This window comes from Caretta caretta, chromosome 11 (genome assembly GCF_965140235.1).
Source record: "Caretta caretta isolate rCarCar2 chromosome 11, rCarCar1.hap1, whole genome shotgun sequence".
Taxonomy (NCBI): domain Eukaryota; kingdom Metazoa; phylum Chordata; order Testudines; family Cheloniidae; genus Caretta; species Caretta caretta.
Genome location: NC_134216.1, coordinates 39,756,191 through 39,771,285, shown reverse-complemented (window position 1 = coordinate 39,771,285; position 15,095 = coordinate 39,756,191). Strand labels below are relative to the sequence as shown.

General features: G+C 41.7%; 1 protein-coding gene and 1 long non-coding RNA gene across 8 annotated transcripts in view; one reads left to right on the top strand and one right to left on the bottom strand.

The window, feature by feature from the left end:
- MYO3B (myosin IIIB) overlaps positions 1–15,095 on the bottom strand; it is a 341,188-nt gene that overhangs the window by 95,234 nt on the left and 230,859 nt on the right. For all 7 annotated transcript variants that reach the window (XM_048870184.2, XM_048870183.2, XM_048870181.2 and 4 more), the window contains one exon: positions 9,909–10,029. In XM_048870184.2, coding sequence (XP_048726141.1) covers positions 9,909–10,029 — 121 coding nt within the window. The remainder of the gene's footprint in view (positions 1–9,908; positions 10,030–15,095) is intronic.
- On the top strand, positions 6,237–13,042 carry LOC125645114 (uncharacterized). Its single transcript, XR_007359186.2, has 4 exons — positions 6,237–6,349; positions 8,515–8,688; positions 9,169–9,309; positions 12,493–13,042. It is a non-coding gene; the product is annotated as an uncharacterized LOC125645114 (long non-coding RNA).

The following is a 15,095-nucleotide window of genomic DNA, read 5'->3' as shown; positions in this document are numbered from 1 at the left end:
GGTTCATCTACACTATGGGGACTATACTGTCATAGCTACAGTGCCATAGCTATGCTGCCATAACTCAGTGGTGTAGACCCAACCTATATTGATAGAAGGGGTTCTTTCTGTTCTTTCTGTTCTTTCTGGTTCAATTCCAGGTGGATTTAAAGACTTAAGGGGATGACAGCTGATGAAACTCAGTTTGAAAAAGGGCAAGGATATTGTACTGATGGTTAAGGACCTGGTTCAATAGGCATTGGATCAGGTCCTAAAAAGGAACGGGGAAATTATATAGAAAATATGCTAATTACAGTATTGAGAATCTCACAAATTCATAAACAGATTTTTAAAAATCATAAGTTTGGCTTAAAAAAACCAAGATATTTTTAAAACTCACATAGCTTTTTAGTCTAATTTCTCATTTTGGAACCCTTTGTGGGAATTGCCCCTTTGTACATATGTGAGCTTTTCAGGACACTCTCCTGGAATACTCAAAAAGTAAACACAAATTTGGGGGCAGCGAGGGGGACCTCCTCTCTTTTATTCCTGGTTGACACTTCCTACACTATCCCCTTCCCAGGCACTGATCTCAGCTGCCTCCTTCGTGCCCTGCTCTGAGTAACCCCATCACTCCAATGGGAACTACCTCCAGGCTTGCTCTTTCTGCTAACAGTGGGCATAGCAACAGGCAATCCTATCATTATGCCAAATAACAATATGCCCTTATCTGTCATAGGGTGTCCAGTTTTTATCTTCATGCCTTTAAAGTGAATTGCAAGGTTAAAGTGAAAACACTGAAACCAATAGTAATAACAATCCATCTCCGAGACCTACAAATACTGGCTTGGCATACACTTGTGTATAGCCTGCCAACCCAACACAATATGGGGAATACAGGCAAATTGATAACTATTCTGAATGGCATAAAGGGAGTCTAAGATGACCTTAGCTGTACAGCAGGCAACTTGCTCTGCAGGGTGTGCTTTGTGGAAGCAGGCAACCAGAGGTCAGTATCATGCAACTGTCCAAGCAACCTGAGAAAACCAGAGATCATTGTCAACAAAAGAGTGAAATGGACTTGTAGCACAAATCAAGAAGTGATACAATGCTGGATTTTGACAAAAACAGAAGATTGAGGCTGGAGGAAATGAATGCTGCAGGAAGGAAAGAAACAACATCAATATGAAGAAAGAAGTGACCAAGCATAGAGTTTGCTAGATAACTGAGAGCTTTATTCCAAAGAAAAGAATTTACGGAATTGGAGCTTGAAAGCATGAAAAGAGAGATCAGTGGTGTTGAACCACATGCAAACATATTGATAGAAGCAATGATACAGGATAAACAGCAGCCACAAATGACTGAGGAAATATTGAGGACAAATATGAGTGAAACCTCACCTGAACAAAGTTTGGGAAATATGAATGATTTGTTGCTTGAGATCATACAGAGTTAAGAGACATTGATCACCTCAACTAACTCTACCATGTATGAAATTTGTAGGCCAGCAAAGACCCAATGATATAGCGCAAGAATTGAAAGAAGCACTCAAGGAAACTGTAAGACCAACGAGTATTAGCTAGTTAAATATATGCTACAGCAACAGTAGCAGCTCATTGGCTTAACATCAAGCCTGATGAATGAACCACCAGGAAACTCTCAATATGCCACACCCTCCATGAAAATGGAGGTTAAACCAGAAGATTAAGCTTTTATGCTGATATCAGTCTATTGGATGAATTTGAGAAAAACCATTTGAAGAGAAAACAGAAGTGAAAGACCCTGGAGATGAAATATCCACTGAATGAAAGGGATGTGAGAGTGGTGAAGGAACAATGTAAACAAGCTGATCACACTGAGTCATAGGCTTGAAAGATATTTAGCACGAAGCTGTCAGTATCAAGAGAAAAGACCTTTCACAAGAGACCCTAAGAGATTCTTTGATCAGATCAATATTAAAAGCAGAATGGGAAAAAAATAGAAAGTCAATAAATAATGTGGAAGAGTTTCAGTGCTCCTGGAAGGAAATCTGGTCTGGGGATGTACAACATAACCAGACAGTGAACTGGATTAAAAATGTGAGAGAGAAATTTAAAAACGACACAATAGAAGAATACACAGGAATATCAAATAAATAAATAGATGAGGTACCAACAGGAATGAAAAATTGGAAAGCATCCAGACCAGATGGGGTGCATGGATTCTAGCTAAAATGCCTATCTCTATGCCTCAATCGTTATTTATTTGAGCAACTTAATAAATGTTTGAAGAATGAATGTCCAAGATAGATGGCGACAGGGAGAATCATCCTTATACAAAAAAAAGAAAGAAGGCTGGAGTGATTCTATGAATTATAGTCCAATCAAGTATTTTCTAAATATGTGGAAATTTCTAACAGCATCTCTGGCAAAGAAGATCTGGATAGTGCTAGCTCACAATGGAATTCCGCCTCCTGAGCAAAAAGGTTGTACAGTAAACATGAAAGGGACAAAAGACCACCTTAGGCTGAACAAGAGGATCACAGAAGATGCACACACACAACCCCCCGCACCGCAAAAAACCCAAGAAAAAATAAAGATGGTGTAGATACCTACCAAAAAGCATATGACAGCGTCCCACATTCATGTATCCTCGACACACTGAAAATGCACAAGGTTCGTCCAAAGATTGTTTCCTTTCTGCTGCTATCTATGATTAACTGGAACACTTGACTCTACCTGAAAGGGACTCTCATTAATGAGGCCCAAATTAAAAGAGGAATTTTTCAAGAGAATTCCTTATTACCAATGCCATTTGTGGTTGCAATGCTGATGCAGACATGGATGCTCCATGAGATAAATTATGGTTATGATAACAGCAAAGAACCACAACAAGTTAACCATGTGTTATACATAGATGATCTGAAACTATGGATGGTCAAAAAAGGAGACAGAGAGTGAAGATCTGTTTAGAACAGTTTGGTGAAGATATAAAAAGCTATAGGTTGGGGTAGATAAATGTGTGTTGGTGTCCGTACAGGGTGTAAATTGGTACAATCGAATGGCATACAAGTTAACAAAGGTACTATTTAAGCTATCTCTCAGCATGGCCCCTACAAACACCTTGCAATCAGTGAACTGTTAGACTTACACCATAAGGAAGTCAAAGAAGAAGTGAGGAAAGAATATGAAAGACAAATAAAATCTACACTGAGGACAAAACTCAACTCAAAGAATTTGATCCAAGCCATTAATACTTGGACAATACATTTGCTGGAGTGATCAAGTGGAATCAAGAGAAGAAAAATGTTGTCATCCAAACAAGAAAGCTCCTGGCAAAACATAAAGTAGTGAATATGAATCAAGAAATGGACAGAATGTACATCTGACAGTGTGATGGAGGAAGAGGTCTGCTATCTCTGGAGGAAGCAATTGACAATGAAGAATATAACATCAAAATATATGAGGAGTCAGCCAGAGTAACAGATCATCTGGTTATGATAACATGCAATGGCCGAGCATGCATCCCAGCCCAAGACAGCATAAAAGAAAGAAGAAACCAAATTGCCAAAGAAGGACTTGAAAGATTTACAGAGAAATCAATACACAGACAGTGGTGGAGAGAGACTGAACACATTAGTGAACAAAGATTAACAAACTCATGGTCTGTAGAAGGACACCTCAAAAAAATAGACAGAGTGCCTCATTATGAGTGCATAAGAGAGGTCCTTAAGACTTAATTACATTTGAAACAAAATCAGCTAACAGAACTGCTCCCCAAACTGCAGAATGTGTTCCAAAGAGCAAGAGCTAGTGGAGCATGTGTTGAACACATGCAGGAGCCTGTCTGGGAGAGAATGTCTGAACAAACACAATGAAGTCACCAATGGTATGTCTACACTGCAGTAAAAATCCCACAGCTAGCCTATGCCAGCTGACTCAGGCTCATGGGCTAAGGGGCTGTTTAATTGTGGTGTAGATGTTTGGGGAGCTTGGGCTCTAGGACCCTGTAAGGTGGGAGGGTCCCAGAGCTCAGGCTGCAGCTTGAGTCTGAATGTCTACACTGCATTTAAACAACCCTTAGCTAGAGTCAGCTGGCACTGGCCAGCCGTGAGTTTTCAATTGCAGTGTAGACATAACCCAAGTGCATGTATTGGAGCCTCTACCACAAGTATGGACTCAAACACACTATGTGGTATTATGACCACTGAATTGAAAATGCTCTAGATAACGAACAGGCTAAGTCTTTATGGGATTCAGCAAGTGCCACAGACAAATGGTTCAGGCAAATAGGCTGGACATTTTTGTTGTAGAAAAGAAGACAACTCTGACCGTGTTAATTGATATTGCCATACCAGCAGACAGAAATATAAAAAAAGGGAAGAAGAGAAGATAGTGAAGCATGAAGAACTTTGCCATAAAGTGGAATAATTATGGAAAACTAAAACAAAGATGATCCCAGTGATTACTGGGGTACTTGGAGCATCCCTGAGGATATGAATGAGCAACTCAAGAACATGAAAAGAAGCGCAAGACATCGCGATCAGTAACATCCAGAAGAGCATGCTCCTAGGCTTTGCAAGATTTTTAAGGACAGTCAGAGGAGAACGAGAGCATTTGAGCACCTAAAATTCAGGAATTCTGTGGAGGGTTTAACAAAAGCCCTGACTACCAAAGCTACAGAGTCACCTTGTGGTCAGGATTTATTTGGTGACTCATGGGACAAATTTTAGATGGCAGCTTTCCTCTTTTTATGCTTATATATCTTGTATGTTTTTAAGGTTATTTGTTTAAAAACAACCCCCAGGATGTATTAATAATGAGGGATAATAATAAAGTTAATCCTGTATTCCAGTGCTTTATTTACCTGCCACCCGCCACCTTCCCAGCACCCACTGAGAAGCCTGTGGGGAGCATTCAAAACAGAAATAAGTTTTAACTAACTACCTAAAGAAATTCCCTCCCCCCAGTCATCAAATCCAGCACTTCCTGGTTAGCTGACGATATCCCAAAATACGTCATTTTGTGACATCACAGATACCAGCTCGGAAAGATGTAGCATCTTTGGCTTCATAGAATGATACATTCTGAGATGGAAGGTTTTGAGGAGGGTTCAGACAGTTTTTCACTTTCCTTGATGGGATTAAGCATTGGCCAAGGCAGGCTCCTCAAGGTAAATTTTGCCCATTCTGTTTTGAATTAGATATTATATCTGATTGTGATTTGGCCCCTGTGTGCTGCTCAGGCCATGAAAAGGAGCCAGTTTCTAGCTGTAATTGACTTGTTAAGGATTCCTGCTCATTGCTGGGGATATCAGAAAAAGGGCTGGCAAAACTCATATATACAGATGTGCTTCGTTGCCAAATTCAGATCAAGGCAATTCCCATTGAAGCCAATGTAACCCTAAGATTCTTCACAATCAGAAAGTTCCACAGGCTGCCCCTCAGTTCTATACAGCAGAATGCAAGAACATGCCAGTTAAATGACAGGAAGCATTTATGCCACTAATGTTTAAGTTAATGTTATGCAGCTATTTATACTCCTACTGTGTACAGTAAAAAGCTATCTGTTAAAAGCTAGCAACATAGACACAATTGTGATATCAATTACTGAGGTTCATATAAAAAGGTCCTTTGTATTTGAGTACAGTTCCTTCTCATTTCAAATTAGGCAGCTAAATGTAGGAGATATTTAGTACTTAGTTGAAATAAGAATCTTGTGTTTTTAATAACATTTAATAGCGTGTATTTGCTTCTACTCTGTTCTACAGGCTAAGTGGATAGCCTAAATTCATTTGAAGGAATTTAAGTTTTAAAAAGCCTCTTCTCCTAGATGTGCCCATTTCTTTTGTACATTTTGGAAACACCATGATTTCCTCAAATATTAGAATATGTACTCTCCATTCAGTTATGCTGAACTTTTGAATTTTCTTCAGGAAGAAGGCCAGATTGTGATACATTTAATTGTATACAGTTGTGTTCCTGTGGATGTCATGAACTGAAACTGAGTACCTAGATGTGATTCTGCTTTCTGACCCACAGAATACATTTCTCATTTTTCATTCTCACAAACTACTATCTTAAAAAACCCAACCAACTACCAAATAAAAAGAAACCTAAAGATAATTGTATTATTCTACACTTGAATGTAAAGGTATGTGAATTCACAATGAAGCTTCCTTCTCTAGGGATATATTACAAGCTACTGTGTTAAACATCTGAACTATTATTCATCAGCATTCCTATTTACTATGTTTCCTTTATGACTGAACAGCCATATGCTTAAAAAAACCCAGCACGCAGTAACAGCCTCACATGGAAGTGCAGCTTGATTTATGAAAGGTAAATTATAGAATCCAGACTTGCAAGATACTGAGTGCCTTTTATGAAATGGTGAGTACCCCCAAGTCTCATTGAAGTCAATGGGGAGGTGGGGGTGGGAAAGAGGGTGCTGCTGAGAAAATTATAGGATCAGGCTCATAATCTTCAATATTTATCAGGGATAAAACCCAGTATCACCAGAAGTGGTGACATTTTAACAGAATACAGCTTTGGATTAGAGAATGTGTGGATTTTATTGAGACTCATAGTGTGTACAGTAACTCCTCACTTAAAGTCGTCCCGGTTAAGATTGTTTTGTTGTTCGGTTGCTGATCAATTAGGGAACATGCTCGTTTAAACTTGTGCAATGCTCCCTTATAATGTCGTTTGGCAGCTGCCTGCTTTGTCCACTGCTTGCAGGAAGAGCAGCCCGTTGCAGCTAGTTGGTGGGGGCTTGGAACCAGGGTGGACTGGCAGCCCCCCATCAGCTCCCCGCTCCTCTAAATTCCCTGTGCAGCAGCCGCCCAGCAGGCTACAAATTGCGGGCAGTTCAGTGTCCCTCCCCCCACTGCCATGTGCTGCTCCTGCCCTCTGCCTTGGAGCTGCTCCCGGGAGCCTCCTGCTTGCTGTGCAAGGGAGGGGGGGAGAGAGAGGGAGACTAATGTCAGGGTGTCCCCTTACCCCCATTCCTGCACCCCACTTACCCCATCTACATGGGGGGACAGGACACGACAGGGCTCAGGATGGCAGGAGCTTCCTGGCAGCAGCAGCTGCTGTCTCAACTTGCTGATCTACTTAAAAAGGCAGTGTACTTAGAGTGGGTCAGCGTACTTAAAGGGGCAATGTGCATCTCTCTCTCTCACACAGGGTGTGTGTCTCTGTCTGCCATGCTGTCTCCCCTCCCTTCGTGCTGCCTTGTAGAGTGTGAGGCTACATTAACAACAATGGGTTAACCCTTGAGGGCTCAGCCAAAAGCTAGTTCATCATTTAGCAGCAAGGCATTCCCTGGGAAATATACCACCCTCTTCCACCCTCTGACTTCACCACCTCAACCAAGCTTCACAATCATCATCGCTGTGTACAGTATTAAATTGTTTGTTTAAAACTTATACTGTGTGTATATATACACACACCTCGACCCCGATATAACACGGTCCTCGGGAGTCAAAAAATCTTACCGCGTTATAGGTGAAACCGCGTTATATTGAACTTGCTATGGAGGGCCAGATAGGGAAGGCTGTGCCTCCCCAAACCGCGTGGCCCTGCCCCCTATCTGACCCCCACCTACTTTCTGCCCCTGACTGACCCCTCAGAACCCCCCGAGACCCTCTGCCCCTTATCCAACCCCCCAGCCCTGGCCCGGCCCTCTTAACACACCACTCTGAGCAGCGTGTCGGAGCCAGACACGCTGCCACCATAGGTGCCAACTCCGGGGCTGGAGCACCCATGGAGAAAAGTTGGTGGGTGCAGAGCACCCACCGGCAGCTCCACCCCTCCAGCTCACCTCCGCTCCACCTCCGCCTCCTGTCCTGAGTGCGCTGCCGCCATTCCGCTTCTCCCCCCTCCCTCCAAGGCTTGCGGAAGCCTGGGAGGGAGGGGGGATGAGGGGAAATGCTTTACTGCGTTATATCCGAATTCGTGTTATATTGGATCGTGTTATATCGGGTAGAGGTGTATATATAATATAGTCTTGTCTGGTTAAAAAAATTTTCCTGGAACCTAATCCCTCCTATTTACATTACTTCTTATGGAGAAATTGGATTTGTTTCACATCGTTTAGCTGAAAGTTGCATTTTTCAGGAACATAACTACAACGTTAAGCGAGGCGTTACTGTATCAAGTACATTCCTGCATAAGAGATGGATGGGCAATGTACTCCCATTAGCAACTTAGTGTTCTATCCAGCCCAGATTTGCCTCAATGCCTGCTGGTCCCTGAAGCTTCATGAGCCTGAGGGGCTATATAGCTGTGAAAAATACTACCTAATCCAAGAAAACACATCTACCTGGAAAGCAGAAAGTAATTCCAAAAATAGCCTGATGTAGGGTGGGGAAATAGTCAGCCTGGGATGGGCCTATCTATCAGAGAGGCAAGGTGGGCAAGGTAATATCTTTTACTGGACCAACTTCTGTTGGTGAGAGAGAGAAGCTTTCAGGCTTACACCGAGCTCTTCTTTGGGTCTGGGAAACGTACTCAGCATGACACACATGGTGACAGCTGATTTTTACCACCACCAGCAGGCAGCTGAAGGGATCACTGTGCCACTACCAGCATGACTGAGATGGCGGCAAGAGAGTCCCACTGGAGTACCTTGCAAGGGTAGGGAGCTGCACCCTGCTGGTGCAGTTATGGATGGTGAGTTATGGATTTCCACAGGGAGAGAGGACCAGCATGCAGACAAAGTTGGGGTGGTAAGTTGTACAGAGCTCATTTTCATGAACTCTCCCTTTGCCTGAATGCACTGCAACAAGCTTTTATTTCTTCTTTTTGCCCTTGTTCATTGGACCAAACCTTTCCCTTCCATAAATCAGATTGCTGCACTAAAGAGCATCTGTAGCGTTCTTGGCTTGCATGGCCCAGGAGTATACATGTGGTTGTACCTGGTTAGAATCTTTTAATGACACACATTGTAACATTTAGTACAAATTATTCAATCTAAACCAATCACTAAGTTATCATTGAATTTAACTGAACTGAATTTTATGAGTACAAGCAGAGAAATCAGAAGTATGGGTTTGGAGATTTCAAAGGTCACCTCTTTTTAAAACTATTACTCCATGGAATAATGCAGTCTGCTTAAAGTCAAGTAAGTCATCAGTTTTCTCAGAGAGCTCTCTTAAGAGGTGTAGCAGGCTCTTGCTGTACCGCTAACTGGGAAGTATATATTCCAGAGAGAACCCAGAACTGTCATTCCTTGGGCCAGAGGGACAAAGATGTGTCAAAGAGGGGTTCCTACCCCGGTGAATAATCAATGCAATGTCATGGATGGCAGCTATAGAAGAGTAAGCGGCCTCCTACAGTTCCAGCTGAAGGTAAGATACATGAGGACAACTGGGTGGAGTGAATCAGCTGGTAGAGCTTGGAGTGAGAAAGGTTAAAAATCCTGCTCTCTCAGCAAAGAGGTAGGAACCAGGGTGAAGATTTGCTGTACTCCTAGGCTCTCTGAAGGGGACTTACCGACCTGCCTTTTACTGTTATGGTCTCTACCTTAGATATGCATGGAGCATTACAGACATAAAAGAAAACCATGCCCCTACCTCAAGGAGCTTCCAATCTAGCAAATCTAGTCACCGGTATGTAGTCCAGTCCTGTGAAATGCTGAGCAGACTCAACTCTCACTGAAGTCAATGGGTGCTGAGTGTGCTGCTGAGAAATGTACAGGCCCACAATCTGGACAGATAATACAACAAACAAAGACATCAAACTCTGACAAGAGAGAGAACATTGAGATGACTAAACTGGTGGAGGGACTGGCCCGCTTACAGGTTTCTTGCTTACAGAATAACAGGATCCCAAAGAGATGGCTGAATGCTGAAGCAGGGTATTTGTTTTCAGAGCCTATTCCTTTCACCTTGTGTTGTATGGGATATGATTTTTGTGAAAATAATGGACACCAAAGGATTCAACTCACCAATGTTCTTCACAGCCAAAACTGGGGGCAGAGCAGTTGTCCACAGACTCAGTATCAGCTGGGTAACCATCGCTACTTTTCAATCTTGAATAATTTTTTCGAACAGTGTATCCTCTGAAAGCTAGACAGACGTAAGTATGAATAAGAGGAAGCTTCACAATCACTCCTAGTCAGAACTACCAGCTTCTCTTATACAGAACAGGCACCCTCCTGCTCAGAGCTGAGTGCTTTCAGTCTCTATTTAAATAAATGCAGGCCAAAGGCAGCCAGCACCTTGCAGAATTGGCTCCACTTTTAAAACACTGTAAAAATATTTAGGGCCTGATTTTCACTTACACTAAGGCCACTTTACACCATTCTGGTAGTGCAAACAAACTTAAAGTGAGAATAAATGTAATTAGTTAGTTTGATGAAAATCAGGCCCATGGTATATTAATTAAAACAGTCATAAAAAAGCCATTCCGTTTTACCCACAACTACCAGGATTAGAACAGATTAACATTTTTCAAAATTTGAAATTTTTACTTAATTTTTTGTCTAGGTTTAACAACAAAAGTCAAAATTTTTTCTTCCCCTATTTTTCAACCAGTTGTAACCATAACAGAGCATTTTTGATATACATTAGGCTCAGTCATGTCAAATATCTTTACATGCCAAGAAATGTTTTGAAGTTATATCACCAACGCAAAAGCACACAAGTTAAGTAGGAGGTAAGAAACAATAAATTAGATAGGAAGCTTCTACTGCAGTGGAATGACAAAAAAAGTCAGTGGGTAAAATTTTCAAATGTGCTTAAGCCCCACTGAAAATCTATAGGATTTTGGCACCTGAGTCAGTGAAGCACTTTTCAAAATTGAATCCAATATAAATTTGGGCTTCATTCTCTCTAGCATTGAGCAAAGATATTATAACTCCTGTATACAGTACAGGTAAAACCAGACCTTATAAATACAGTGTTGCATTTGAGAAGCAAGAAATTTAAGGAAATATTAATGTCACAAAGGAAAATAAAATCAAGGGTCTCCTTCTCTCCCCTAGGATCTATATCAAACACTGATTTATTTTAAAACATAAATAAAATGATTAAATGGCAGGAGGGGGTGAGGGAGGGATAGGTCGGGAGGGGGAGGGATACATCAGTGGTTTGAGCATTGGCCTGCTAAACCCAGAGTTGTGAGTTCAATCCTTGAGGGGGCCATTTACAGATCTGGGGCAAAAACTGGGGATTGGTCCTGCTTTGAGCAGGGGGTTGGACTGGATGACCTCCTGAGGTCCCTTCCAACCTTGATATTCTATTGTATGTGACATGAGGAAAGTACATACAACGGAATTTAAATACAATACCCACACAAAAATGATGATAACCTTCTACTGCACAATATATGAAGCATGGAAACAACATAGGGAAAGGATTGTTTGTCATGGACCACCAGGGTATAGTAAAAACTAATAGTATGATAACATGCAAAGGAGAATTTGGGATGAATATGAGGACACATCTCCCAGCGGTGGCCTCAATTAGGAAAGTATCTTTGCTTTAGGAAAGGCAGTTAAGCATCAGGTTCAGTCTGCAGAATTATTCCACAATGGAATAGGAGAAAGCCCCATCACCTGAGTTGTTGAAATCTATGCCCTGATGTTGCAATGACATCAGTGAGACTCTGTATGGGCATAGTGGATCCCAATGCAGGATCAGGCCCAAGAAATTTGAGAATATACTGAAGGGATTGATCCTGCACTGGCTAAACGATGTAGCAGGATGGAGAAGGGCCTGGATAACCTAAATATAGGAGGTCTGATGAGAAGACCTACAGGTCATTTCCATCTCTAATGCGTATGGTTTCTATGAAAACAGAAATGTGTGTTGATAACAGCTATTTTCCCCAGTATCAGAGGAGTAGCCATGTTAGTCTGTATCCACAAAAACAACGAGGAATCCGGTGGCACCTTAAAGACTAACAGATTTATTTGGGCATAAGCTTTCGTGGGTAAAAAACTACACTTCTTCAGATGCAACATCTCCTCGTTGTTTTTATTTTTCCCACGGTGTTTTAAATTCCAGGACTACTAGGCACTGTCCACGCAAAGGAAGTCCCTGCCCTGTACAGTTTACACCTTAAAATCCTCACATTTTGGGATTATTCATGGAGTCTCATCTTTCAGTGTTTAACTACTCTTTTAAAAGCAGCCCACACTGATGTTATGTTGCATATTAATAAGTGTGTGTTAAAGAAAACAGAAAAATAGTCACCATAATCTCTTTTTAAGGGTTTCCTTAGGGAGAACTGTAACCAATCCCCTTCCTGTCTAGTTTAATCACAGGATAGCATTAACTACCTTCTCTTCAACCAGTGTTTCTCAAGAAAAATCTTTGTAGTTACATTTTTCTGTGCAATGCACGAAAATGAAAGCCACCTGAACTGCTTGAGTTGTGGTATGCAATGCACCATAATAACCTAAATATTTCAGTGCCTTTGGGAGTTTTCAGAATTGCCAGTGTTAGAAGCAGCAAAAAATGCTTTTTAGTGAGATGTCATTATCTTTCACTTCATTTCCACTGAAATAAATAACCATTCTTTTGCAGAAAGAATGACAGAATTTGGGCCTGCTGAGGTGCTGTAAATACAGCATTCAGGTATCATGAGACTGAAGCACTTTCCTTCCTTAATAAGAAGACTGGAAAAGTCTGCCTACCAGGCAGAGAGGAGGCAAACATTCAGCTGCCTCATGTGATCAGTCTTCCAATCCTTAACTATCCCCTACTGACCAGACAAGAAGCCTACTCTGATGTTGGCTGCAAAGACAACTGGCCAGCAGCAGCTATCTCTACAGAGCTGAAATGTGCCAAATACTGGTCAGTCTATGGACAAGTTTAAATAAAAAGGAGCATTGAAAATAAACTAAAATAATAAAATGATGATAGCATCAGCAGGCTTGTTTTTCACCTTTTCTTAAGTCTGAACCTTTAGACTTTTTTTTCCTCATTACTACTATTTTAAAAAACGGAGTGTCACATTTCTTACAATGGCACTTTTTACCCTGTGGATACACTGGACTGCTCTTCAATTTTTTTTAATGCAATGAAACAATTCAGGATTGTCCTTCATTCACTAAATAAATGGAGCTTGACTATATCTGATTTCACTGTAATAGGTTCCACTGTATTCCTTTGTTTTCATAAATATTTTAGAACTTAGCTTGTCTTTGATTAAACTCTATCAAAGGCAGGTTTCCTAGAATGCTTAGGTGCTGCAAGGTAACAGGTGTGCAATTCCTGATTCTCCTTTGACTCCTGGGATAACCTCAATAGCACGGCAGACCAGCATGTTTCCTAAAGGTTTCATTCAACATTCAGAGGAGTGTTTCGCTTCAGCATTTTTGAAATGGATCCATAATGTTTCCAAAGCAACATAGACACAGGGCATTCTACTGTGGGAGGCTGAGAGGTCAGGAAGCTGCTCCATCACAGCAATTTGCATTACTGACTATGGCTGGTTTTGACACTAAGCACTTGGCTCAAAGAGTGTGAAATTAGTAGATGCATGTTGCTAATGCCCCATGAACAATCATCACATCACTGAAGAAGAATGATTACCAGCTGTCACTTTATTTTCACCTTATGTATCTCTACCGCAAACTTCATAGCAACAGTATATTCAGTCCTGATCCTTACACAGCTAATGACAACAGGATTTGAGCTTGGAGCAAAATGGGATGTGAACTGCACATTATCACTCATATTAATAGTCATTTGGTGTTAAATATTATATGTGCCATGCATTTTGGATACTGATGCTCATACAAAATGAGTCTTCCCTCAGGTTCAGTGGGTAGCAAGTTGCAATTATTTTTACCTTCAGGACTCGGACTTGATGCTTTGCTGTTAAAGACCTTTATTCACAAAGAATTTACTGAGCCATATAGATTACACACAAAGCTGTTCAATTTTGGTCAGCAAAAAGTCCAGGCATTTTCCTGCTGATTTACATAGAGCAGTGTTTCCCAAACTTGGGACGCTGCTTGTGCAGGGAAAGCCCCTGGCGGGCCCGGCTGGTTTGTTTACCTGCCACATCCGCAGGTTTGGCCGATCGGGGCTCCCAGTGGCCACGGTTCACTGTGGCCAGCCAATGGGGGCTGCGGGAAGCAGCGGCCAGTACGTCCCTCGGCCTGTACCACTTCCCGCAGCTCCCATTGGCCAGGAACAGCGAACCACGGCCAGTGGGAGCCGCGATTGGCTGAACTTGTGGATGCGGCAGGTAAACAAACTGGCTGGGCCCGCCAGGGGCTCTCCCTGCACAAGCGGCATCCCAAATTTGGGAAACACTGGCATAGAGCATGTCATGCTACAATGGGCTGTTGAGCACAATGTAGAGAGCAATCAGGACAATCATAGATTGATGCATAAAACATATAGGCAGGAGGTACGAAACATTTTAAAGCAGCAAGAGAGGATTCATTCTTCTCAAGAAACATCTCTCTCTCTCTCTCATTCCTAACCATAAAAGAGCAGGTAAAACAGCTACTTACATAGACGGACACTTTCAAATCCTAATCCCATTTACAGTAAAAAACAAGAATTACTGTGCCCTTGGAAATGCAAACTAGTCACTTGTTGAAGGGATGATACCATAATATCGTGGTACTTTATAGGCCCAATTTTCAAACTTGGGTTCCCAAGTAAGACCTCCGACTTCCTCATTTGTCTTCTCAAATAAGCACTTCCAGAGTTTAAGTGCCAAAATTTGAGAGGGTTTGGACACTATGATCCTCCACTTTTTTACACAACTTTTATGCCAGCCTAGTTATCCAGAGATGCCCATTGTCTCCTGTGGATCTCAGGAGGTTTGCAGGTTTACAACCTTAGGGTGCAAAACACTTCTCTCCCCCGCGCCGCCATTCCGTCAGTGGAAGAATGAATAGAAAACTGAGTTTCAACTTGTGGAATTTCTTTTCCCAGCATGTATTCTCTCATAAAGGGGAGAACAGAGCCATAAATGTACTAGTAAGTATTAGCACCTTTTTTCCAGGGTTGCAAACAGGGCTTATGATGCTGCTGGGTATTATTGTCTACACAAAGTGTTTTAGATTACTGGCTGTTATGGTAAAATCTGGAGTGCAAAAGCCTGTGACAGCACCCAAAATTGTAACTGCTAATCTGAACCTCTTAAGTCTAGAAATCAGGCTGGA